At 42.3% G+C, this 26234-nt stretch overlaps 1 protein-coding gene across 1 annotated transcript in view; it reads right to left on the minus strand.

The window, feature by feature from the left end:
- Positions 1 to 2059: 2059 nt before the first annotated feature.
- Positions 2060 to 26234, minus strand: part of LOC147887879 (potassium channel KAT3-like) — a 29380-nt gene continuing 5205 nt past the window's right edge. The window contains exons 3-13 of the mRNA XM_087393117.1: positions 22721 to 22879; positions 22144 to 22201; positions 16296 to 16619; positions 15958 to 16197; positions 15644 to 15742; positions 15502 to 15534; positions 10794 to 10979; positions 10434 to 10628; positions 10181 to 10256; positions 2484 to 3236; positions 2060 to 2376 (exon numbers count right to left, since the gene is read on the minus strand). Coding sequence (XP_087249243.1) covers positions 2216 to 2376; positions 2484 to 3236; positions 10181 to 10256; positions 10434 to 10628; positions 10794 to 10979; positions 15502 to 15534; positions 15644 to 15742; positions 15958 to 16197; positions 16296 to 16619; positions 22144 to 22201; positions 22721 to 22879 — 2284 coding nt within the window. The 3' untranslated portion in view covers positions 2060 to 2215. The remainder of the gene's footprint in view (positions 2377 to 2483; positions 3237 to 10180; positions 10257 to 10433; positions 10629 to 10793; positions 10980 to 15501; positions 15535 to 15643; positions 15743 to 15957; positions 16198 to 16295; positions 16620 to 22143; positions 22202 to 22720; positions 22880 to 26234) is intronic.

Genomic DNA, 26234 nt, shown 5'->3' on the forward strand with positions numbered 1-26234 from the left:
TCATCAAATTTGGCCGTTGTTCTCTTTCCACCATAGCTTGGATAGAACTCAAGCCCCCTTCATCTGCAGCTGATGTTCATTGTTGTTGTGAAGGCCAAGGATCCTCATTGATCTTTTCACTTGCATCCTTATTTTCCTTATTCGCCTCTTCCATGGCTGCGACATTAGGAGCCTGAGTAAGGGGCTTATGTCATGGAGGGCAAAAAGGAGGGAAATAAGGATGGCTATTTTGGATGTTTTTCCTAGGAGGAGCCTAGTTTGGATGTTTTCCCTTGATGCATGACATAATGATCCCAAGGGAAATGGAGGGGAAAGGAGAAAGAGCTATAAGGAAATGTCACATCTATGGTTCTCAAGAGTGTGGGAAATAGCACCTTGAGGTTTAGAGCATGTAATGCTATTTCCCATGGTCCCACCCTATTTCCCTCCTATTTCCCATGGTGCATTTGCACAGCATAACAGAAATAGCTATTTCTCACGTAGTTCCCTTCCATGACATAAGGCCCTTTATCAACGGATTCTCCCTGAACCACCTGCATGGCATCATCCACCTTATTCGACTCCTTCCCAACACTGTTCTTTGCATGGCAATCTCTCGCAAAATGTCCAGCAATAGTAGCATGCATTCGGGAAACTTCTAAAACGAACCTCAACAAGGAAATTCCATCCATTCGGCAAAGCCAAGTCCAGACCCTCAAATTCTTTTCTTCTATGCCAAAGTATACACACTCTCGATGAAGATCTTTTAGTTTGTTGTGGGGGGGGATGTAAAGAACCCTTCCCAAAACAGACGCAACAATATCATTTCCCCCAAAAGAAGTTCACTAATATTGGGAAATTGTGTCCATACTGGACACTCATACTGCAAGACTCCTTCCGATGTATTTCAAGCACACCATGGTATTGCATAGATAAGATTACCTATGTATCCAACCGCACTTGAGAAATCGTTGTCTAGTTTTTAGTTGTTGAGATATATGTTTCATTTTAAGCATGCATGCTGAAGGCAAATGAAACATCATTTTCTCGAGCAAGGCATGCAACGCAGATTGCAAAAAAGACGTGGATAGATTGAAGAACAAACAACATGCAGCTAGCACAGACAAGGCAGAACATGTGACTGCGGACCAGAGGCTAGACAAGGTAGCCAATCAGTGCAGACCGAGATTGACGTGCGGGAAGAGGGCGGACTGCAGCTTGCAGCAAAGCAGACAAGCAGAGAAACTGATAGAACAACACGTGCAGCTGAACAGACTATGTGCAACATATTGACCACAGTAAGATGACAAACAAAGAAGTCACACACCTCGAAAAAAATAGAGCACGAAAAAAATAGAGCACATGCATGACATGAGACATGGAATGAAGCCAATGACAAAATTGGAGCCCTGCATAAAGGGAACACGTGAGGATGAAGTCAATGGCAAGTCAGAACCCAACTCATGACTGAGGCCAGCTGTTGAAATATGTGCAATCATGAAGATGAAGTGCAAAAAAGGAGGGAGGCTAAAAGTGACCCTCACCCTCGAAAGGACATGTGGCAATGTCCACAAGGGCTTAATCCCACATACAAGTGGGTAGCCTAATATTGAAGGAAAATAATGCCTTGAGGAGTGGAGACCTCAATACCCCGGATCCATTTTAGGGGATGAGGTTCCCAAGGAGAGGCTATGTGACTGAGGGATGGGACTCCCTCAGAATGAGGCTCCTAACACGTGGCACATACAAAAGTGACCACGTAAAATATCAACGGCATGACCATGGCCAAGACCATAGTGATGACGACGATAACAATGATGTCGATAGACAGACTGATAGAAAAGTAACACTCCATGTGTGCAAGCCTTGACTCGCAAAGAAATAAATGCACACTATACTTGCAAGAAGAAACATTACCCCTGGAATATATTTTGATTTGACATCAAAAATATGGAAGATTTTGAAAAGGAATCCAAATGTTAGATATTATGCAATTTGTGATGTAAAACTGACATGGCCTAAAAGCATGAAAGAAATGAATCCTGAGAACAAACGGGACCCTCAAGCAACCTGAAAGGGTAGACAAATATTTGAAAAACAAAACAGAGTCTACAGCAGCTTACTCTTTGAACCACATCTTTATATTTGCACAACATTTAGAGAAGGCTGATATCTTACAACAGCAATTTTTCCTTAACGGAAGACTATAATTTCCCCTTCAATAGGTTTCAATAATTCATTTTGAAGATTCATTTTCTTGACATAACCCGAAAAGCCTATCCAATTCTTCCTTGTCAACAAGATACAAATGATCATGGTCTCTCAAAACACCAATATCATTAATTTCTGCCAGCTCTTCAGTTAACACCTTCACTGGATAATATCTGAACGCTGTACCTGTGTTCTCAAATACAAACCAGAAGGACATTCAGAGAGTGAGACTAGCCATACTGCCAAAATCATTTCAAATTAGAAAACACCATATTCTATTCAGATTTACTTACTAGCAAACTGAAGCATTTCCTCCAAGGAACCTGGCAAACTAATCAGCTTTCCTAATTGTTTAAGACTGCGCTGGCCCATGGGATGGTAGCGATGAATCACCACTCGGATGGAGCCATCTCTTCTGGCAGGAAGATTCCTATCCAAACTTCGTGAGCATGTAGAGACCATTTGGATAAGGGAATTGTCAAAGTTCACAGTTCTTCCTCCGCTAAGCACTTCCCTTTGTGCATGCCTTTTTCCCTTTGAAACCAAGGGGCTATTTTTTTCTGTATAACTAGCATTGTGGCCATGCAGGGATGAATTCCCTATGACAGGTCCTCTTTTATCTCCTTTCTCTGGTCCTGTGTTAATAAATTTCTGTCCTTTATCTTCATTGAGCGAGCTAACATTCTGGAAGAGCTTGATCAGATCTTCCTGCTCTTGCTGTTTTGCTAACTCAGCCGGTTTGAAACCCCTGCCATCCGCTTTATTAAGGTCAGCTCCATGATTAATCAGAAATCTTGCAATTTCAAGATTACCCGCCACCACTGCAGTATGAATTGCTGAGGAACCATCTGAATTCTCTGCATTGATGTCAGCTCCAAATTTCAATAGCTCTTGTATGATCTCAAGGCTTCCATTCTCGGCTGATGCACACAAAAACTCTCCCTCCATTCCTGTTGTTAAGCATGCTCCATGGTTCCATAAGTATTCAGCTACTGATTCATGACGCCCTAGTATTGCTGCCCAAAGGGGGACAATTCCATCATCATCTGCAAAAATATCATGCATTTAATTCATTTATCAGCGCTCTATGTTGTAGAAAAGGATACGATCTCCATCATATTATATCCAAATTCAAACTTCATCGCATGCATTATTTCTTGCATCGCTCAGGCATATTGTACAGATCAGATAAAGTTAGAAGTGCCTGCTAGACTGTAGAAGAATGCAAAGTATCTACAGAACGAGAAGTGGCAGACATCCAATGCTCATAAATGTACTTTATTTGTTAGGAAAAATTCAATAGTCACATGGAAGTAGCTATAATTTTCTGAAAATTTGTGGAGGCATGACTTCAATAAACAGTTAATTATCTGAAGAAAGAAGTAGGGATCACAAGCTGCATGCTATGCAGAGTGCTTTTAAGTGGTTAGGGACCTCGTCCCAGCCTCTAAGACTCAAAAGCTCTTGTTGGGGCAGGGGCTTCTAAGGAACACGCCTCATATAGGGGGACTGGGCTAGCAGTCTCACCGATGGATCTTGACAGAGGCCCCTCTCACAGGGAAGGGATCACCACTCCTGAGGAGCTTGACGAGATTGTGCCAGCACCTCTTAGGGGCCTCATATGGGCCAGACCTCAGTGAAGAGAAGAGCTAGAGTGGCAGCCCTTAGTCTGGTACCCAGAGGTACATGATCAGGAGGGTAATATGCTCGGGCAGCGCACACATCAGTTGGACGTAGGGGGACTGTGGCAAAGCAGACATACTAGACCCCTGGGCCATGGATCCGGATCCCCCAGTAGCCTGTGGAGTGAGTGCTAGCACTAACACATGAGAGGAACTAGCAACAGGATGTTGAAGATCGACACATTTATTATGAACTCGCCCGGTGGTTGTCAGGTATACGAGTAAACCAATGATCTGCCAAATGTACCTTTCCTTTACTATTGGATTGTTCTCTTCCTTTGTAAATTTCACATTATGTTCCCTCAAGATTATTGCAATCTTGCAAGCCTACATGTGGAGCTTTTTCAGTAAACTATGAACGTACCTGTCTTGACTCATAAAGGACTTAAATCTCTCCATAATTAAATGCCTAAATAGTAATGCATTAAACCCACATCTTTTACATCGAATGGATGACTACTGAGATTGCTAATTAAATCTTCATTGCTTCTTGTCATTATCATGCCATCGATGTACAAAGGTGCAATGATAATGTCCTCCCCTTGAACTTTGTGGTAATGTATCTCATTTACATTGGACTTTGTGTATTCAAGAGTGGCAAAGTACTTATCGATTCTGCGATACCAGCTCGTGGGTGCTTGCTTTAATTTTAGTGGCATATCCTTTGGCCGGTAGCCTTGTTCATACATACATATCTCTTCATGTAGGTATCCATTCAAAAATGTATTTTCCAAATCTAGTCGACACATGTTCTAATTAATATTGACTGCCAGTGAGACTTAAGATATAATGATGTCCATCTTAGCAACTATTGCATAGATTACCTCATAGTCTTTCCCATGTTGATGTGCGAAATCTTTTCTTACAAATCTAGCTTTGTATCTTTCAATGCTTCCATTGGAACTATAGTCAACTTTGTATGCTCATTTGTTTGCTATGCATTTCTTATGGGCTTGTAGATCACACAATTTCCATGTATCTTCTTTATACAATGCATCTATTTCCTCATCCATTGAAGCTTTCCAATCTGGTTTTTGTAATGCGTCTTCAAAGTAGATTGGATTTTTTACCACAATAGGTTTTTGGCTTACTATTTGACTCTTTTCTTTTTAATCTTCATCAGCTATGATATCTCAGGAAATAATGAATCTTTGAGTGGTTGGACTATACAACCTATACATGTTACTTTGTTCGCTATACCCTGCCATAAGCATTCTGTTGATTTGATATCAAGCTTTCTTTTGTGATTGCCATGATATATCAGCATGTTCTAGGCTTCCATATATCCTGAGATATTTGGTTTGTTCCATGTGAATGCCTCCTAGGACGTCGTACCTTTTACAGACTCTGTTGCTACTGTTCAGCAAATTATTGATGGTGTTCATCACTTCTGTCCAATATTATGTTGTAAGTGCTTTCATTCAGCATTAATTTGTACTTTCGGCAAGCAATTATATTCTCTCTCTGCTATAGCAATTCAGCTGACAAAAATATGAACTTGTGAGCTGTCTTTTGATCCCATTGTCTTCCCAATAATCAAGGGAGGAAGTTGACAGATATTCATTGGATTTGTTCAAATTTTAGCATTTTGGTTCTTCTGTCAATTCAGTTTTCAACCATGGCATTGAATTTCTAAATTCTTTCAGACTTTATTACTTATATTGTGATTCAGACCCAACAAAATCTAGTGGAGTCATCTATGAAATCATGCAAATAAAGTGAATCGTTAATGCTTCTCATCTGTCCAGACCTTCATACAAGTATACCTCTAGATCTTGTGGTGCTATTGCTGTAACTAGCTCTTGCCAATCTTCCAAACCAAAATGCTTCACATACTTTTCTCAGGAGGGTAGACTGACAATGTTGTTATTCTTCAGTCGTGTCAAACTCCTAATCTTACATGATCGTACCCTTGTGCCATAACTTTGCACTGATATGCAGTTTGCTAACATTATATGCATGTTCGCTAGTGAACGATCAGCTTGAATAATATTCCTTCGTTTACCAATTTATATCCTTAGGATTTGTCCTTTATTGAGCATTTGTTTCTGACATATATAACCCTACAGTTTATTTGTAATTTGCATGACCAAAGTTAAAGTTTCGGAAAATATAGGACATTATTGAAGCACCATTTCTTTCATGGATGATTGTTCATAAGGATTTATCATTTTCCTTGAATGAAACTTGCAATATTGTCAGCTCTAAAGATCACATACTTGGATCCTTCCAATGGTTTCCTCTCTGTTAACTGTTCTCTGTGATCTATCATGTGAGATGGTGCACTATAATCCACATACCACGGATCTTGACATTCAGTGCCTTGTCTTGTCCATTCTCCGTTCGAGTATTTCCCCACAATTTTCTCATTTTGAGATGCTTTTCCTTCTTCCATGAAATCGACTTTAATATAATGTTTATGATTGTGACCGATCTCATGTCCTCTGTTGTCAATGCATTGATTGCTTTGCTATTATTACTGCTTTATGGTAGCCAAAGATATGGCAATACTTGTACTGAATAGGTGTTTGATTCCAATTGTTTTCTCTTCCATGACTAGATTCTCTATTGGATGAATTACCTCTTACTTGGTAATTGCCTTTGTAATGTTGATCGTTGTTGTCACCACGTGGCCTGTCGGCCAATTGTTGGTGTTGGTGGTGGTGTTGCCATTTGCATCTTCTTGATGCAAATATGCTTGTTCATTCATTGAATCTTTTCTTTCTTGTATCGATTTCCTTTCTTGGTCCTTCACTAAGAAATAGTGTTTGCAGATCTTCCAATAGAGCTTATCTTTCTAAAGTGCAATACTTTGCACGAAAATAGATTTTCATCAAACTCTCCCAATCCATTTCGAATGACCACAACCAGTTATTGTTTGTAGCTCTGATTGATCTGATTTCTCAATGTCTTTGCTTCATAAAGGAATACAAACGTGTCCCGTGTATCTTAGCATGTTTCAACTGTTGCAATTTGTCCTAGCAAAACATCTGGAATTTTCAGCTTAATGTGCAATACCACTGATGTATGCATTAACATCTGCAAAGTGATAGAAATGCACAAAAGGACATGGAATCCCTAACTTTGATAGGGTTTTGTAAAAAAAAATTTTACAACTAATGCAGTGTACAATTAGTCTATTGTGTTGTGCTATCCTTCTTGCCTCAGCTGTGCCCCCTGGCTTTGTCACAGTGGAAGACCACCTATGCTACTCTTGTGAGAGATTCCACTTGCATTTGTGCAATTTGGAACCACCAGATTCAGCAGCTTAGTAGCACCTTGCAGGAGGCCTTGTAGAGGAAATCTACCTGTGATTTTACTGCAGAAAAGAGCTTCAAATCTCTTTTCTGCAGGAGTCCTTGTAGAGGAAGTCTACCTGTGCTTTTACTGCAGAAAAGAGTTTCAAATCTCAAATTATGAAGGTTTGAGTGTTTCCCTCCCTTGTGAGAGCTTGATAGAAGCGAATGTTAGCCCTTATGGTGCTAAGTTTATCTTCGTTTTGCACCTAGGGCTGTAGGAGCACTGTGTTGTTGCTGTGTGCTTCGAGTCTTATGACATTTGTGTCGCCTTCTCTGATGCTTCTGCCTTAAACTGATTTGTTGTTGGAACATGTCCTGTGTTTTGAGTCTTATGACATTTGTGTTGCCTTCTCTGCTGCTTCTGTGTTTGCTCATGTATCTGCTTGTTGCTTGATTATTGTTGGCTTCTGCTTGCTCTTGTTCTCTGGGCTTACCGTTGAGCTTTTGATGATCTGTGTGGAACCAATGTTGCTCTGACATTGAGGCTAATGCGTGTGGCTACTGCTGAGCTTGCAGGCATTGATGAGCTCCAAAGTATTGTGTGTGGCTATCTATAGTTTCATGCTAATTTTTGGCCTTGATGCCGGCCATCCGGACAACTCGGGCCTGATACTTTGAAAAACAGAGATGTTCTTGGCCCTGGCAGGTGAACTAAAACTGGAACTGCTCTCCCCTTAAGTGTGGGAACACAGTGCTTCAGCCAAGTGCTCAGCTCAGTGTTCCAATTCAATGCAGCAATTTTTTCAGCAAAGACAGAGCAAGATGTCAGAAGAAAAATGAGTGCTAGTGCTAGGAACACACATCTACGCTCATTGTGAAAAGGAGAGGCCCAAAGAGTAGCTTGCAAGCTGATGTGCAACACAAGTATCAGCACAAATAAGTAGAACAACACCATCGATGTTCCCCATCCCCTCCCCCCTTACCCCCCCCCCCCTCCCTCCAAAACCCCCACCTCGTGAAAAAAGGCTTCTATTAAGTATCAAAGAAACGGACAAGAGCCAATAACTCAAGGCATCATGTAGAGCATGAAAAACATGTGGTATAACATCACTGAGAAAATCTAAGCCAAGACAGTGCCACACCATGCTAGTAAGAGACTCAAAGAACAAAGGACTCTCTAAGAAAAAGTGCTCTTGAAGACCAAAGAAGGAAGGTTAGCAAGCAGCTCCACAGCAGCCTCAGCAAAAGAGCAAGCTAGTAACAAGTAAGCAGAACCAGCAGCAAGCCTTTGAAGCTCATATATTCATGTCCAAGTTTGAGATGAAAAAAATCAATTAAGAGCATTTACCTGCGTTTTGAGAGTCATCATGTAATTGCTCCATGTAGCTACCCATGGACTTCACCGACACATATTTTGGGGCATTCCTACTTAGCGCTTAATTGACATCGTCATCGACTCGTAGGGATGTGCACACATGTGCATTAGCTATTTGGAGGACATCTCTTTCACAAAGAGATATTTTTATTTATTACTACACGCTTGATGTATTTTGGGGTCCTCTACCCTGGGTAGTCCCCCTAAAATGATATGTATTGAGTGTTTGGTTTTCATTGAGTCTTAAGGTCCTCTGCCTTGGATAGTCCTCCTAAAAAGATGTATTGGTTTTCCTATTTTTTTGGTGTGTGGCTTCCTAACATGTCCTGTTATGAAGCCAAGGGGAAATGTACTGTGGGAGCCATATATATTGGCTTTGATAGGTCTATTTGTTTATCAGGCTTGGCTTGAGAGTTTCAGGATGTCAGTGCATTGGTCTCCTAGACCTCTGAGTTGGTCATGCATCCATGCATGATGAGCCTCTGAGCCATGCTAGATGAGATTTCTATGTTATGCTCACTAGCCTCTGAGCCATGCTCACTTGCCTCTGAGATTGTGTGGGAACCATGTCTAGTAACTAGTTCTAGACCGGCATGCATAGTTCTGATGACCGTCATTGTCATGTTCTGTTCTTGGTTCCATTCCAATAGTCTCTCACCTTGCCTTCATGGGGGGGTGTTGGAATATGAAGCCAAAGTGAGTCAAAAATGAGTGTACTAGGTGTCTAGGGGGTGTTTTATAGTCTAGTGAGTCCTAGACATGCCACGTCTCATATTGGGGGTTATCCCATATACACTATGGCTTTCTAGAGTCTAGTGTCACACTATATAGTGTTGTACTTGTCTTGAGTCTTTTGATATCAATCAACATCAAGCTATCTACATGTGAGTATTGCCTAGCACTTGTTCTTTCATTTTCCTTTCCATTTTGCTTTTCATTATGCTTTTCACATTTCCATTCCGTTCCTAGCTAGCTACTAGATCTCTTCAAAATCTACTAGTGGAAGTTGCATTGAATTTTGATATGAAATGATCTAAATGTCTTGAAAAACAATTGAAACATGTTGTAAAGTGATGCTTGGTTTGTGACTAGAAACGGTAGAGTGTGCTTGAAGATGAGTGGGTCAAATTTGGCCGCCATTGGATTTGCTTTAACCAAGTTTGGGCTGCAATTTTAGCATAGGACCTTTGGTTTGAGACTAAGAGCCTGCGAATGGAAGTTAGAGTAAGGGTTACTCAAAGTAACTAGAGTTTCAGCTTAGGTTAATTGTTTGAGGTCTAGTTAGATTTGACTAGACTCACTAGCCCATAATTTGGTTAGTCAAAAGTAAATATACCTACATGTCCTAGGATCATGGCATCCACACGCAACATCAACTATGGAACATGGAAGCATAGAATTGACAGTATCCTTGTTCCACAAGATAAATGGGAGTTTGTTGATGGCACAGTACAAAAGAATCCCGAAAATTCCAAAGAACCTGCAATGGCCAAAGAGCAACAAGAATGGGAAAAGAAAGACAAGAATGCATATCATTACCAACATGATGTTGGCATTGCATCCTCAATATAATTCCAATTCAGGAAACCACCTATGGTAGTTGAAACTTCCAGTGATAAGATGAGCCATAATTAAAATACGAAACCATGACTTCCATTTGCACCCTAGATAAGACATTTGAAAACATAGCATACCTTGAGAATTGGCATCAGCTCCATGGAGTAGAAGCAGCTCTACACACTCCAGGAATCCATTGGCTGCTGCTATATGCTGATTGTATTTGCATAAGCAAAAAGTCAAATATTTAGGTGCTGATATGATGGAAACGAAAGATGGTGAAATTTTATGATAATAAAGATGCAGATCTTAATGCTACAATGAACAAATGCGGCCATAACATGAACAACATATTCTAGTGATTGTCAAACATGCAGGGAAAATACAAACCAAAGGTGTACGCCCACAATAATCACTTGTATTTGGGTCCCTTCCTCTCTTTAAAAGTTGTTCTAGGAGCTGACTGTTCCCTCTTGATGCCACAAAGCATAGGCTCAAAGTCATGCCCATTCCAGCCTCTGTCATCATTGATTCAATCTCTGTTGAAAGCCTCAACAGAGATACAATCTTTGAGTCTTTCAGAAACTGTCACAAGACAAATTCATAGTTCACACCTGGATTACAAGCACATTTTCCTATACAATCGCAAATACATTATTAAGTGAAAAATGATGGGACCCAAACACCATTTGTAACATGCCACCTTGCAGCGAAAGAAAGAGGGAAGGGAAAGGGATGTATGCAAGAAACCTGGTAGAGATTGTCAATCACAATCTGTCCGTCCATAATGTTAGCTTGCACAATGCTTAAAAACATATTCCGATCAATTCGCAATAGCTGCGAAAGCTTTTTGGTGCGGACTGTAAAGGGCTGTGGTCTATAGCAAAGCACTCCTATCTCTCCAATAACATCCCCAGACTTTGCAGTTCCAAGGAGCTGTAAGAAAGTAGAGGCATCCAAATGAGTTCCAAAAAGTAAGGAGAAATAGTTCTGCAACTATGAAAAGCTCCACATTTTCAAACCACAACACAACTTCATATTGTCTTTGAGGCATTATAGAAGTAAAATCCATGTTTCTATTGTAAGTTTTGCATGCTTACATGCACATTCCTCTGTATATGTGTGAATACATGTGTTTATGCATGCACATGGGTGAGAGCACTGTGTGTGTGTGTGTGTGTGTGTACGGTGTGTGTGTGTGTGTGTGTGTGTGTGTGTGTGTGTGTGTACGGTGTGTGTTTTTGGGTACTATGGACTATTTGGACACAGAGATGGCATTTTAGGATGGGACAACAGTTCCCTCAAGCATATGCTTTTTTCAGAATGTCCCTCAAGCAATCTTTATATGATAGTTATGCTGTGAGGGATTAGGATGCTACTAGCCTTGAAGTGTTTTCTCACTGTTTTTGAGTACTTCCATTAGGCTCTCTTTTGGAGTCTAATGTCATGTACATTGATTTTATGTTAATTTTATAGTCACTGGTTTCACTATTTAAAAAAAAAATGTGTGTGTGTGTGTGTGTGTGTGTGTGTGTGTTTGGAGATGGCGAGCTCAGCCTCTCCCTCCCCCGTCCCTGTACCTTGCCTGCAGCCTGCTACTGCTGCTCCGCCTGCATCCGTACCCCCTTTGTCAGCCCCCGTACACCTTCCACCTGCTTCTGTACCAGGCCCCCTGCTGCCCGTACCATCTGCACAACAACCTCTGCACAGGCCACCCCCATCTATACCATTTTTGCCTATCCCCTTGGCATTCTCCTTTGCTCTTGCCTCTTCCTTTGCCCTTGCACAGGATGTACCTACTAACGGTCGTCCATACAGCCTGTACGGTCGTCCGAACAGGCCCCCCCCATTCGTACAGGTTCCTTCATCTGTATCTGCTCCCATGTCTGAACAGCCGGGTTCTGTACAATCTCTTCCTGATGTCTCTTCCTCCCCTCTTCCTACTGCTCCGACAGATGGCTCTTTCGTTTTCTTTGCTTCAGCCCCCCCTTTTGCCTCTGCTCCTCCTGCACATGTATTCTTTCGGCGGAAGTGTGGTGGTTTGCCTCCCTCCACTTTGGTTAAATCAACAAAGCTGGATATCGCAGATGGTCCTTCGTCTTCCCTCTAGTTGGACCTTCTTCGCCATATGTGTTTTGCTTATGTCACAGATGTTCCTTCATCAGGTTCACCGCTTGTTTGTTCTTTGGATTCTGCCCTTCTGGTTTCCGGTCTTCAACAAGCTCAGCAGTTTAGGGTCTGTCTCTACTTTATGGGCAGGGTTTTATCTACATCTCAACTTCATCATTGGGCTAAAGTTGCAGTGGGTCAGGATTGCCTTTCCTCCTTTGTCTTTCTAGGCAAAGGTTTTTATTATGCTCACTGCTCTTTGACTGATGTGGTGGAGCGACTAGTCAGTTGTGCTGGTATTCATGGGGCTGGTTTCTTTGCTTATGTGATGCCTTGGGATCCGCTTTTTGATCCGTCTGTCTCTCTTCTGACTCACTGTCCGGTCTGGATTACCCTCAAAGCATTGCCTCTACCTCTTCTTCAGCATCTTCCTACTCTTGCAGCGCTTTTGGAGAGGCCTCTACATGTTCCGAGACAGGAGTTTTTGCAGGCTACCCGGGATGTTCGCCTTTGTATTTTATGGGATATGATGTAGCCCGTGCCCTCTACTCTGGATCTTGATTTGGGATTTGCCCATCCGATGCGCATAAGGCTGCATTTTGCCTCTTTTCCTACAGCATGTTATTAGTGCTAGTAGGTTGGTCATTTTGCACATGCTCGCCCTTCTGCTTCAATGCCCGCTCCTCCTGCTCCTTCTTCCACTATGGAGGTTACTCTTCCTTCTCCTCTGGTTTCTGCTAAGGCTTTATTGGATAATCCTTCTTTTACTGCTCCAAAGCATTACTGGAGGAAGGTAGAAAAATCACAGGCCAATCTTTCTCTTATTGAAGAAGTTCAAGATCGACTCCTGTTGAGCATCATCAGCCTCCTTCTCCTCAGGATATGGATGTGCCCCTTGTAGAGGGGATCATACAGGATGTTGCACATGCTCTTTCTCAGGTTGATCCTCAAAGTGAAGCTGAAATTATGAGTCTTGCTTTATCAGATGCAGCTCTTTCGTCGGAAAATACAGATTTTGATCTAGCTCCTTTACCTCTGATGCCTGTGCCAAAGTCTTTTTTTGTTCGGGATGCAGATGTGCCATTTTCATTGGATTCTTTTCATCCCATGTTACAACAGATTTTTGACCCTGTGATTCAAAAATTTTGGGTGCCGGGCTATATTAAGAAGAATCACAAGGGCAAAAAACAGCTTGTTTTTATTGATGGTGTGGTTTCTACACTGCATCAGTTTTTACATAGCAATAATCTGAAGCTGGAGGATGTTGTGTTTGATCCTCCTCCAGCTTGATATGTAACTTTTTACTTGGCTGCCTCATGACTTTTGCTCTGAGGCTTTACTTGTAAATTTTTTCTTTGTAATTATTGGTGGGTTTTTACCTCTTTTGGGGTTTCCCACTCAGAAATATAAGATTTCACCCAAAAAAAGTGTGTGTGTGTGTACGCGGGCGCGTGGCACAACATCTCCTGTATACAGAGGAATGTGCTTACATGCACATCCCTACCTTCAAGGGAGTAGAAGATGGAACCACATCCTTCCATCAATCAATGATATGTATCTAGAAAACTAAGGTGGAAGGGGACTGCGCAAAACGGAGGCTATGATCTAAAGGAACATCATCTCACTGGCCACAATTAAAGCTGGATCAAGAGCATCGCTAGCTGCAACTAGAACCGGGTCATCGCTGGTCATCATGACTAGAGCTAGGGAAGGGACAAGAGAAGGGGCCTCCAAATGTTCATGCACCAATTCTAACCGAAACCCAATGGGGCATAAGGTGTGGGACATGCAACTGGTGTTAGACGTGCAAGGAGGTGCGAAAGGAGCGATACGAGGAGAGGCTGCACCAGAAGACTTTTGGAGCCTTCCTCTTTTTCTTTCGGCGATCTCTATCAAAATGTCCAAAAGTACTGCAAATTCAACACTGATCATGCTTGCTGATCTCATCTCTCTACTGAAAAAGGAGAATATTTAGGTGCTGGAGTATAATGAGGTCATCTGAAGCCCAACATGAACTGTGTAAGGAAGATCCTCTTGGAACCAGCAAGTGCCAAGGGGCTAGCCTTGAGCACTATGCTTGTGGCTCTAGGAGGATTACAAGCCATCTCAAAGAAACCTCATTCTAATAATCGAACATCGGAAAGATGAGGGGTGAGGTAGGAAGGTAAGGCAGCAAGCATCCAGTCCCTAGCCTATGACCTGCAGGGATGGGACCCATGCAAAGAGGTGGTGGAGCTCTCGAAGTGCATGTCCTTTTGGAGCTGCGACAACTTGTCTTTTGAGAAAGTACAAGTTCTTGCAATTGGCACAAGTGGCTGATGATTGGCTGGGAACGAGAGGCTGACGAGGGAGAGGGAAGGGCTGAGAAGAGAGGAGGAGAGAGACGGGGGGGAGGCTGCTTCTGAGAGCATAGGGTAGGGAGCAATTTACGCAGCATGAGAGTGAGGCAGAGGGGCAGTGGCGGGAAGAAGCAGGCTGCAAGGGGGGAGAAAGAGAAGAGCGGGGGGGTGTGAGAGCAGGGCAAACGGGGGAGGCAGCGAGGGGAGAGAGAAGTTGCAGCAGAGGGGCAGGGAAAGGCGGCACAGGGGGAGGGGAGATGCAGCAGGGAGGGAGCATGCACAATGGGGAGAGCTGCAGCTCACTCTTTTGATAACAAACATTTAAAGACCTTGTCCTAATAATTTACATTATGTCTGACACCAGTACTGGGTACCTCTATATGATCCCACACAAAATAAGCCTATATGCAGAACACCAAAGCTACCAGAAAAGAATGTCAGAGCTTGTTGGCTACACAACCATTGAGACCCCAACAGCCAAAGCAACATAGGGAGCTAGAAAAATGAAAAGAAATAGCATATAGATAACCGGGCTGGTGGGGAATCTACTTGTGCAGATATAAAAGTGCCACTATGGTTCAGCTGCACCATTAAAATCAATTTCTAAGATTCATGCACTCCTTTCTTCACAGCACCTGTGACAAGCGTTCTAACATCAGTTGAAACTCAGCTCGGTATGCACAAAATATTTGATGTTCTGTGCCTCATGCACCTTGCATTTTTTCATGATCACCATGTTACCAACCATACTTGACCAGAATTTGTTATTCAGAATGATGGAAAAGAAAGTGACAGAACATTTGATACCAACTCTTGGGTCATGACTTCACCACCCCATAGCAGATACTAAAGGATTGTGTAATGACTCTTATATAATACCAATGCCCAACATGAACAATATAAGCACTTTTGAGCAGTAAGAATTTGATTCAAAAATGAGTTCCTGTATTGAATCGAAAGGGTGTTGCACAGAAATAAAACAGACAAGCAAGGGAATAGAGTCATCTTGCCTGCTCCATTCCATCCTTATAAGCCAGTAGCTCCTGTCAAGGTTGAAAAACTATAAGTAGCTTTTTCTGATCAAAGACTTGTCCAAGTTGTTCAAATAACAAATGTCACGAAGCACAATTCTAAGCAAGTATCACGGCTTACCACTACTCCTGACACCATTACATAAAACTCAGTGGGTGCCTCATTGTGAAGAATAATGTCTTCTTTTGGCGGGTAATATTCAGCTCTCATCTCTGTCACCTTCCAAATTTAGAGAGCTAGTCACTTTCAACCGTGTATGAAAACTTAATGAAAATAACACATCCATAGCAACGATTAAATTCTGTAATCTGAGAAATCGGTACAATTTTCTGCTGGACTGTATGAACATTGTCATCTGTCTAACTCATTTTCTATATCCTGTCACCACATGCATCCATAACAGAATCAAGGGATTGAAATAATGTTGTCAATACCAGCTGCAACAAAAAATCATACGAGGTTCCCTGAAATAAATAAGCTCTCTCCACTGTTGACAAAAAAAGGAACTGAGCAATGTTTGAGCGGATAGCCTTTGGTAAGACACCCATAGTTTCGTCTTGCTGCAAGTTTTCCGTTTTAAACTTCAGCCTCATATGATCCATCATCTGTTCTCGTAATCTAGGTGGAAGATGGTTGCGGTCTGCAAAACTGGAAACCGCTTGCACAGAGTCCCTCTGCAACAGAACCTCATTTAAGCTACCGCAAATACCCAAGACAAAAATGGTTTATCAAACTTGACAGGGATTGCCAAGGTATAAAAAAGATTTCTTACAAAGTGTCTTGTCCGTCCCGTAACATGTACTACTAAATTGGTCATGTTGCCTATCAGATAGGCAGTTAATGCTAGATTGAATAGCATGTAGAAAACTTCAAATGTCATCTCGCTTGCATTTTGGGCATGCAGATCACCATAGCCAACTGTTGTCAGAGTAGTAATTGACCAGTACATTGAATAAACATATCTCGTCCAGATACTTGTATTCCTAAAGTCTGGAAGGACTGCTCCGATCCAGGTTTCATGGTCCTTGCTCTGCCGATGCCTTTCTGCAAGTAAATAATAAAAGCACCCAGCACTGTGTACTGCCAACAAAGTAACCTGCATTTGGAATGTGACAAAAGACGAGTCCATTCGCAATAAAAATGCAAGAAAAGCCACAAAACCTTCCAAGTAATTCCAATATAGAAATTAAGCAAGAGACACTGCCGTATCTTGTTAGCTTGCACTTTCAGACCACATCTATAGATATTTTTTTCCTGCGCAGTCTCTCAGCCTTCTCCACCCCCTCCCATGCCCCCCTTCCATGTCTCCATCTACACTTAACTAGGCCTTGGTCCCTGTAGGAATATTACAATTGTATAGTTATGTAGGCTAGACTTAGCCTAATTATTCTAGTCTGTTGTATTTCTTTATATCTGGGTTTCATGTATAACCCAGGTGTTGTACTTTCATTGTTGAACTCTTCAGTGGAGCTTTGTATTGTGTGCAATATGCTTCTATGTCTTGTGTCCAATTCGTGATTCCCCACAATTCCAACATTTGGTATCAGAGGCGTTGCCCTGTCACCTATGTCCTGCCTCGATACCCAAGCACTTCATCTCGTGGGCAGCCTGTCACCATTCTGGTGGACTTTCATGGGCAGCTTGTGGAAATTTGGAGGCAGATTCGTGACGGAGTTTTGCTTCAGATATGTGGGCATCTTCATGGAGAGAGGCTGTTGGCAGCCTGTTTTTGAGGCCGTTTTACTGTATTTGAGGACATTTTCACCCCTACACAGAGGCCCGTCGTGTTTCCTTCCCATCTTGGAGTTGCTACAGCAGCATATCTCCATTTCGTGGCCCAGCTCGTTTTTGACACTTAGAACTGTTTTTTTCAGAAGCATCCCATTGCTGGCTGCCCATAAAAACGTCATATTTCCAGTGCTGTTCAGCTTTCCTGGAGGTCGTCCATCTTCCTACACAGGCCCGTCTTTTTTTCTTGCTGTTACAAGCTGCTACAAAGCCCATTTTTTCACCCACGCCCTGCTCCATTCAGAGATTGAGGTCGCCCTTCATCAACAAACAAAAACGATCGTTTTTTCCTTCTGTTTTGCTGCTCCAGGGCTTGCCCTTCTTTTGCACTCAATAACGACCCGATCCTGCTTATTTTGGGTTGTTTCTGAGCTACAGGCAGTGATTTACTTGGGTTTGCTAGTGCGTTGGGGTTGTGGTGACATTGCAATCACATTTCCAGTCAAGATTGGGGCTTACTTGTGTCCCCCGACCCTGAGAAAAGAACCTTCTATTAATGCTTGGAAAACACCATTAAAAAATCAGCTTCTGAATGAAGCTAGTGATTGTAAGTACAATGAGCAGCTGGCTGTCAGACCAGCCTGCTTCCAGAGACCCCAGCTTACTAGGGAATCTCTGGAACAGGAGCTAAAAACAAGGGAGGTGGTCTATAGATCCAACGAAACAAAATATATCTCAGGGAAAGGGTATAAAAGATGCCTGCAGGCCAAGCCTTACAGAAACGCTCCCAGCTTTCGACGATCGCTCACAATCCTAGAGTAGCACGCTCCCCAATGGCATGCAAAGTGAAAATGATATCCTGCCAGAGGGCGACTAGGGTAGCCAAAAGAGGGACCTGCTGGCCCCCCATCACCTGACTACACCGAGTGATCTAAATGTTCCGAGCAGTGATGCTGGACGAACGTCTCCCAAACACTATCCTCAAGCGTGAAAAAGTCAGGTATGCACGGGAAGGAGGTAGAGCATCATGTCTCAATATGGAAGACCTGTTGGCCATAAACCCTATAAGTTGGCAAGGCTAGATCAAAATGGCCCCTCTGCAAGCAATGCCACTATCCCCATGTGAAGTCCCTCTGCATCCGCTATGTGTTGGCCACAATCCTGAAGGCTGATATCCAAATCCTCTATGTAGAAGAACACCTCCAAGATGGTGGGGGATCATCTCTAGCACTCCATCTACACAATTGAAGGCATCTGCCATCTACCCGCATTTGCTCCAGCCATTTGCTAGCTGCAAAAGATAAGGGAAGAGGCAAATGTCAGCCCAAACATGATGCATATCATGCTTCTGTAAAGACAGAAAGGAAGCTGTCATTAGAATCTTTAGCTTGAGTCTTGCAGTACGAGTCCTTAGTTGTCTTTGTGTCTTTATGGACTGCAACACAAGCCTGGTAAGGATACACAACAATTGAGTCTATGTTTGAGTCTTTATACAAGTTAATGCACGACATTTTGGTGTCCATAATAGTTTGAGTTCGAGTCTCTTCATTTCATGTGATATTTTATGTGGGATTTACTTTGGGTTGTGTAGAGTGAAACATGCTTTCCTCCTAATACAATCCACGACCGAAGAGAATTATGCAAATAGATCCAACTTCACATGCACCATTGCATCATGGGGTTGGATCTCTACTCGTTGTGCTCCTTCCTCCCCCCCCCCCGCCATAACCTCGCATCCCTTCTCCCTTTTTCCGCCTCTTCCCTCACATTTACTTCCAGCTTGCCTGTCTTTCAATTGCCCTTCTCTTCCTTGTTTTCGTGCCATTGCCTGCCTTTAGGCTCCTCATCAGTCCCAGTGCCTGGGTCCAGCAGCTGTTCACACCTTTTGGAGCTTCGATTGAGCACTTGGTCTGGTCATGTCCTACTACTTCTAGCTATTGAGAGTACTCGATGGGGCACTAGTCCCTAGTTCGTTGACTCCCCGCTCGCTTTGGAGGATCTGAAGTGTTGTGGGTGTAGCCCATGCTCTTGGCGCAAGTCCTCAACAACACACAGGCCGCAGGTGCCCCTGAGCCAAGCTCTAGGAGAGTGTTCAGCCCCTGGAGCTGTTCCAAGCAATAGGGGGCATCCGGCACCCCCTTTCTCAATTCACAAGTTTCTTGGAGGCCTGCTGTCCAACTTGGGACTCTCCCTCTTGCCTGTGGAGAGTGCTAGTTGGTGGTACAGCTTGGAAGGAGGCTTTCAGCAAAAGTTTCCTCTTCAAGGTGGCCTTCTTGGCGCCCCTTCTTAGCTGGTTTTTGAGCTGCGCTTGCAGTATGAAAGCAGCCCCCCACAGTTTGGAGCTTTCTTGGCAAGCTTTGGCTGTTTTTGTGAGATTTGATAAGGTTTGTGGAAGCCCAGCGCCCTCCATTCCTTGCTGCGAGCCCCTTTTTTGCTGGATTTTTCCAGCCAGCCTTTTGGGAGGTTCCCACTTCCCCTTTTCCCCCTTTTTACCCCCATTTTTTCTTCCCCTTTCTTTGCAATACAGTATTCATGTCTGCTCCTTTGGGAATCGAACCTTGGTGGTGACCCTTGGTCTAGCAAGAGGACTTCTCATGGTAGCATCCTCAACTCCGCAAACCGTTAAGCTCCTCCTTTCCCCAACAGACAAACGGTAGGTTCAAATCGCAATTCAATCACTTCAGGACAAGGCAGTAGAGATTATTGAACTCACACCCTTGAGGAGTCAGATACAGGATTAGTTACAGGCAAGCCTAGCCCAAGAGGGGGACCACATCCAAGAGGTCACTATCCATGGGAGAGGGGTCTTTTTCTTCTACAGCTGAGGTCTCTAGAAATCACCCAGACACTCGTGGAGTAGAGTCGTTTTTTCCTTGGCCTGCACTTGGTGTTTCTCTTCCCCTGGTACCACGGATTCACGGTGGATGATATGGACATTACTCATCACGAGCCCCACTTTTCGATGATGCTCTCTTTTCGGGGCTCCCAAGGGAGTACAGGGACATCCTTCCTAGTACCTTCCATTGGATGGGCCTTTGGCATAGTACTAGAGTCTCTACCAGACACAATAGCCTTGATTGTGGCAGATGACGGGATTTCTAGACTCATCGAGAATCCAGAGTCCCTACTACTAGAGGAGATCGACCCTTGAGGGGGGCAAGCTTCGATAGAGGATATAGGTCTCAGGGCTACCATGGCAGTGCCTACGGTGTAGACCCTCATGCATGGTTGTCCCATAGGATACAGACGGGACCCTCCCCCCTCTCCCTATAGGCTCAACAGAGACAACACAGGGAGCCCCAAGCAGATAGGACCTAGCGGTAGCAGTAGCAGTAGGAGTCCAAGACTCCTTACGGTGGAGCCTCCGAGGAGAGGTGGACCAATATTGGAAAAAAGAAGAAAGCAGGCAAGCACGCCACGAAGAACCGTAGGATGCATTAGACTCAAGGAGAAGGCACAAGTAGAGCACGCGGCACCCTCCCAGTCTTAGGGAGACGAGTCAAGGAGTCGGCACTAGACCCTAGACCCCAGACGATGAGACCTTCTTCAATCTTCCAGCATATCCCCTTGCGGTTGGCGAACCCCATAGCCTGCATAGCAGCAGGATGTAGTTGTCATTACCTCGAAGGCCGGTGCCCCCTCTGCTCGTCCTCTCCCTCCTCCTGAGATAGGGGTGCAGGGTCTCATGTACCCGCGTAGCAGTGAGGCATGATTTTTCGCTACCTCAAGGCCGACGTTCCTCAGCTGCCCTCTTCCCCTCCCACCTCCTCCCCCTCTGCTTTCTTCCTCTTCTCCCCCTCTGTCGGCCCCCCTACTATAGTCATCCTCACTACCCATCCCCCTCCTCTTGCATCTTCGCCTTCCCCCTCTCCCCCTTCCCACTACGGCAGTTCCGACTACTCCTTCCACCTCTTCCACTCCCTGTGTCCCCTCTAGAGCCACTTCTGATCCTCAGCCTTCAGACAAGGGCAAGACCACTCCTTCTCCCCCCCCCAAACGAGAAAATATCACAAGGCAAGCTTAACTTTAGATTTCAGCCTTGCTTTACTGAAATGCAATAATACCCATCTCCTTTAAATTCAGCTTCCATCACTTACTTGCACAATTCGGCACTCTTGAACTTGGATGACGTGCTCTTGCACTTAATCGTATGCTGATTGTTGGCAATAAATTAATCTGCACCAAATACCTTGTCTTTCATGTGCAACACTACTAAATATAAATGCTTCCCATAAATTACCTCAGTTGGAGCTTTAATTGTAGATGAGTCTGTAGTGTTGTTGTAGAAAACTCTACCATTGGAAGATAACATTCCCACAACTGAGGGTGATCATGGACATAGTAATGCGACAATTCTTGGAAGACTTTATTTACAACTTCACTTTGTCTATCACTGTTTAGAAGATGGGGAGGTGTGAATTACAGCTTGGTACCCAAGTTGTCAAACAATGCCTAGCAAGAACTACTAGTGAACTTATTGTCTCAATTAGAAACAATAGACTTGGGTATACCATGATGGACAAAATGTACTTAATGAAGTTGCCTTTGTTTCTTCCAAAGTCTTTTTGCGTGTACCTACTTGATCAAGCTATGTCTATGTGGTGACTTAGGGAAACTAGGGATGAAATTCGATTGTGATGTAGTCTCAAGGTGCCTTTGGAACCAAAAAAGGCTTCGACAACCCTTACAGTTTCTATCCATCATACTTTTTCTTTTAATAAGCAATGCAAGATGAAACATTCTAATATTTAACATTTTACACTTACCATTTCATCATCTAATAGTGAATATTTGAACATTCATGTAGCCTAATACATGATATTACATTAGGAAACATGTCACCCCTAAAATTTACATTCATATTGATGTTACACACATAGAGTTGGACTTACGCCAAGAAGCTTCAAACAACGCATCCAAAAATAGCTGAAGCGAACATCTTTCTCAAGCCTATCAAGCAAAAACACAAGCCCATTAGTTCTTATACATTGAACCTCAAATCCCTGGGCAATTTTGTTGTTTTTAATCATATTCCTTGAGTTAAATGTAATTGACTTGGACAACAATAAATAAAATAGGAGCCATGCTTCCAATCATTAAGATAGAAACAATCTTAATGTAATTGACTTGTTTTTAATCATATTTCTTGAGTTTAACGTAATTGACTTGGACAACAATAAATAAAATAGGAGCGGCATGCTTCCAATCATTAAGATAGAAACAATCTCATCATATCTTATTTATTTGAACTAATGACAAAAGGAACAATACAATATTCAAGATATAGATAAAGAAATCTCGCAAATTCACTTTTTTGGATTGTAGACATCCTTTAAAATACATAAGTTATTCTACTTTTTATATTGGTCACAGATTATCTTGACGTACATGCACATAGATTGCTTTAATTTTAGAGAATGAAAATGACACTTGGAAAACCCTACACTAGGTGAAGCATAATCATATCACCTAGCAAACAAAGCACTGACTCGGCGAAGCCTCCAAAGGCGTAGCATATTTAGTAAGTTGTAGGTCAGTCCTTTCCCAATTTCTCCTGTGAAAATGAGTGCAACGACTTGGAATGGAATTGAGGAAGCGACATCCAATGCCAACCATGTTGACATATACCTGATTTTCGTTTTGCAAACAAGAAGATAAGGTATGTTAGAACTTTTATCCTTTGGTTTGTATATTCATAAACACCATCTATAAACAAGCATACTATGAGTAAAATATAGACCACAAGTTTTAGAAAGAAAGTGGTATTGCTAAAACTGAGTATAGAACAAATTCTTCCTCTACTTACAATGCATTTTACCTATAATAATCACAACCCAAGGAATGACATAGGGAAAATTTTGACTAGGATTAAAAAGACATCACTCACATACTTTGGATAAATTGTTCAACTAGCCATCAACGTTGAAGAAGTCCTGGATCAAAGGTCAAGAGAAGAAGCTAGTTTCTTCGGGCATTTCTGTTGTGAACAACACACTAAACAAGGTGCATGTACCTACTATCAAGGTGCCTCTAGATTGGCCTAGGATCGATGATGGATTTTCCTCAAGACTTCTTTTCACCACCAACTTGCATAGCATGATGTCAAAATAGTAGTTGGCTCTTTCCAGCACAGCTATGGCTCATCATCCTTTCTTTGTTATTTCCTTTTCCTTTGCGTAGATTGGTTTGATCATCATCATAATTTGTATTGACGAGACTAAGTTGTTTATCTTACTTAAGAGAAGGATCTTATTTCAAGGAACAAAAAACCATACAACCTCGTCTCTATCTTTTCCCCTAGATGCACGTGCTTGTAGATATTCTAGAGACTAATACCACGTAGCATAAAATCTTGATTTTTCATCGATGCTGGCCATATTAGTTGTGTCTTGCTTCTCCATTGAACCACTTTGTCTATATCTAGTCCACTTGCTCCTAGCTCACCTACTAATGGAGCATCAAGTACTCCAAATGAAAATCAAGGTCACAATGCTTTCATGGATGAGATAGAGGCCCATACCCTAATACTAACCACTTCTATAAATACTCATGTTTTCCCTAAGTGTATTCTAGGCATATTTATATTTCGTCAAAGAAATCTTAATTGCATATCTCACAAAATCTGAGCTTTAACCTGTACTTTGGTTTAACTTCTCAACTCGGCACTTCCTTTTACCCTAGTTAATCATGTTCTTGATTGAGTAGTTAATTCTTTCTATCTATATCTCTATCTGTCTATCTTCCTTTTACCCTGGTTAATCATGTTCTTGATTGAGTAGTTAATTCTTTCTATCTATATCTCTATCTGTCTATCTTAGAAAATGCATTAGTATCTCCTTAATCCGCCAAGCTTTAAAATGCAGTTGTGGATGCAGGGATAGTGTAGACATAGGTCCTCCAAGCTAGGTGGTTGATGCCACAAAAATGAGCATATGTAACATTATCTATCTTTTCAAACATTTATGTCCTCTTACACGAAAGGTAGGGAATTGGTTTAAAGATTGTCAATGACTACCCACAAATCATCATCTTCTAGTTCATCCTTCCATCTAATCCAACATTCACAGCACAATATGGTTTTTAAGCTGAGCATGCTCTCGCATTCATACGCATGTCACACCGCCGTGAACTAAAATGATGAGTTCCTATTCTGACACTATGCTAGGCAAGTGAAAAGATCCTAATAGACAATGACTTCAACTTCCTTAGATGCTCAAACCAGTCACACCAAGCTCCTTAGATGCTCAAAAGAGTCACACCAAGGCACTTGTGCTTGCTAGATGCACAGAAGATTTGACTCCCTCACTATCAACCATAACTATCAACCATCCAAGACCCTTGAGTCCTCAAGGCTTCAGCAACCTCTATTACAACAATGGACTTGAGCTCTAAGAATTGAGCTTCTATATGCTTGCCAACACACTGCAGAATGGAATTCCAATGCCGAATGGAATCCTCCTATGGCCAAGAGACTGGTGCTATATTAGAAAAATAGGCTGTTGAACACTAGAGCGCAAGAACAAGGCTAACCTATAGTGGTGTTTTCTTGTAACACAAACTATCTCTAGTGCATTTCTAGTACAGCTAATACTATACATATAACCTAAATGTAGCTTTCCTTAGGCCTTTAGGATCCTCATTCCTTTTATCTTGCCCACAAATTCTCCTGACCTGGTTCGGTTGCTTAAATTCAAAGTTTTGCCAAATCTTTGCTTCAAGCCTCAGCTTCATTAAAAGCAGCTGGGTGTTGCAGGGAATACTTTGCTGAGGGTGATCAAAGCTTTGCAGCATCCCCTCTTTTCATGCCCAACTTCCACTTCAATTCTGATGCGGTCTATTTTCGGGTCATCAATTGTGTCTACTAGTAGAAAGTAGCTTTGAATTTCCAAAGCTTCTAATCTCTTCGATGAGGATGGTTGTGCGCATATGAGGTGCACATCCAAAACATTTGGGATAATAGCATTTTCTCCACTTTTGAGATATTTAGAGATTGATAGGCAGGCAAGCAAGCAAGATAAGAAAGGGTGTTGTAAAATAAATCGAGATTACAGAAATGGATTCAGGATCAGCAGGCCATAAAATATGAGAGGGACAAAAGCCAATCAAGTTGTGCATGAGTATTGGACCAAGTAGTTCTTATAATTTTTGAATTCAACATTTTTAGAGTTTGAGATTATTTTTCTTTTTTGTTTACAGGTTATTTCAGTTGTAGTTGTTGCATTGCAGTTAGAAGTACATTAGTTTTTAATTCATTGGGAAATTCTGGCATTTTTCAACTTTTAATTTGCAGGGGTTTCCCTAGTATAGAGAAAAACAGATCTGGTTTGAATTTAATCGATTAAATTAAAAAACCCACAAACAAACCAACCAACCAATGTAAGAAAAGGTAAAGCTGATGGATATGGAGGGGAATGAACCTAGAAATGGAAGTAGAGGATGAAACTTCTTGTGTGCATCGAGAGTTTGGCCGATAGAGTAGGTATCGATCCCCATAGCACTTGAACCCAGTTCATTGACTGCTAGGATTAAACATTCAAAGGATCTCTTACAACAGATGATGGCACAACAGTTGCGTGCCAATGTAGGGCATGGAGAATTATGTAAAGCCATTCTTGCTTTGACAGGTAGACCCTATAAGGAAGAAAAAGGGAAATTCCAGTGTCCATATAATGGAAAGGGGTGAAGCAACCTAACATAGCAAACTATAGGCCTAAAAAATATGCAAGTAGAATGGTTGATAGAAACTCGGTTATTGAGGTACTGCTTCACAAATGGCATGAGGCATTTGCCATTTTCCATTTGCAAAGTTCATAACTATATACTGATGATCCGAGAAGCCACACACACGTTCACACAAGTTGAAGAATATGGCTCCTCCTTGACTCCTGAGCAGAAGGAGAAAGCAAGGAAAGAAGGACTGTGTTTTACATGCCTTAAGCCACATCTATGGAAGGACAATCTGAAGAACAAAGACGTTGCATGG

This window comes from Dipteris shenzhenensis, chromosome 22, assembly GCF_047967505.1.
Source record: "Dipteris shenzhenensis isolate YYH24624 ecotype China chromosome 22, Dip_SZ_1.0, whole genome shotgun sequence".
NCBI classification, from domain to species: domain Eukaryota; kingdom Viridiplantae; phylum Streptophyta; class Polypodiopsida; order Gleicheniales; family Dipteridaceae; genus Dipteris; species Dipteris shenzhenensis.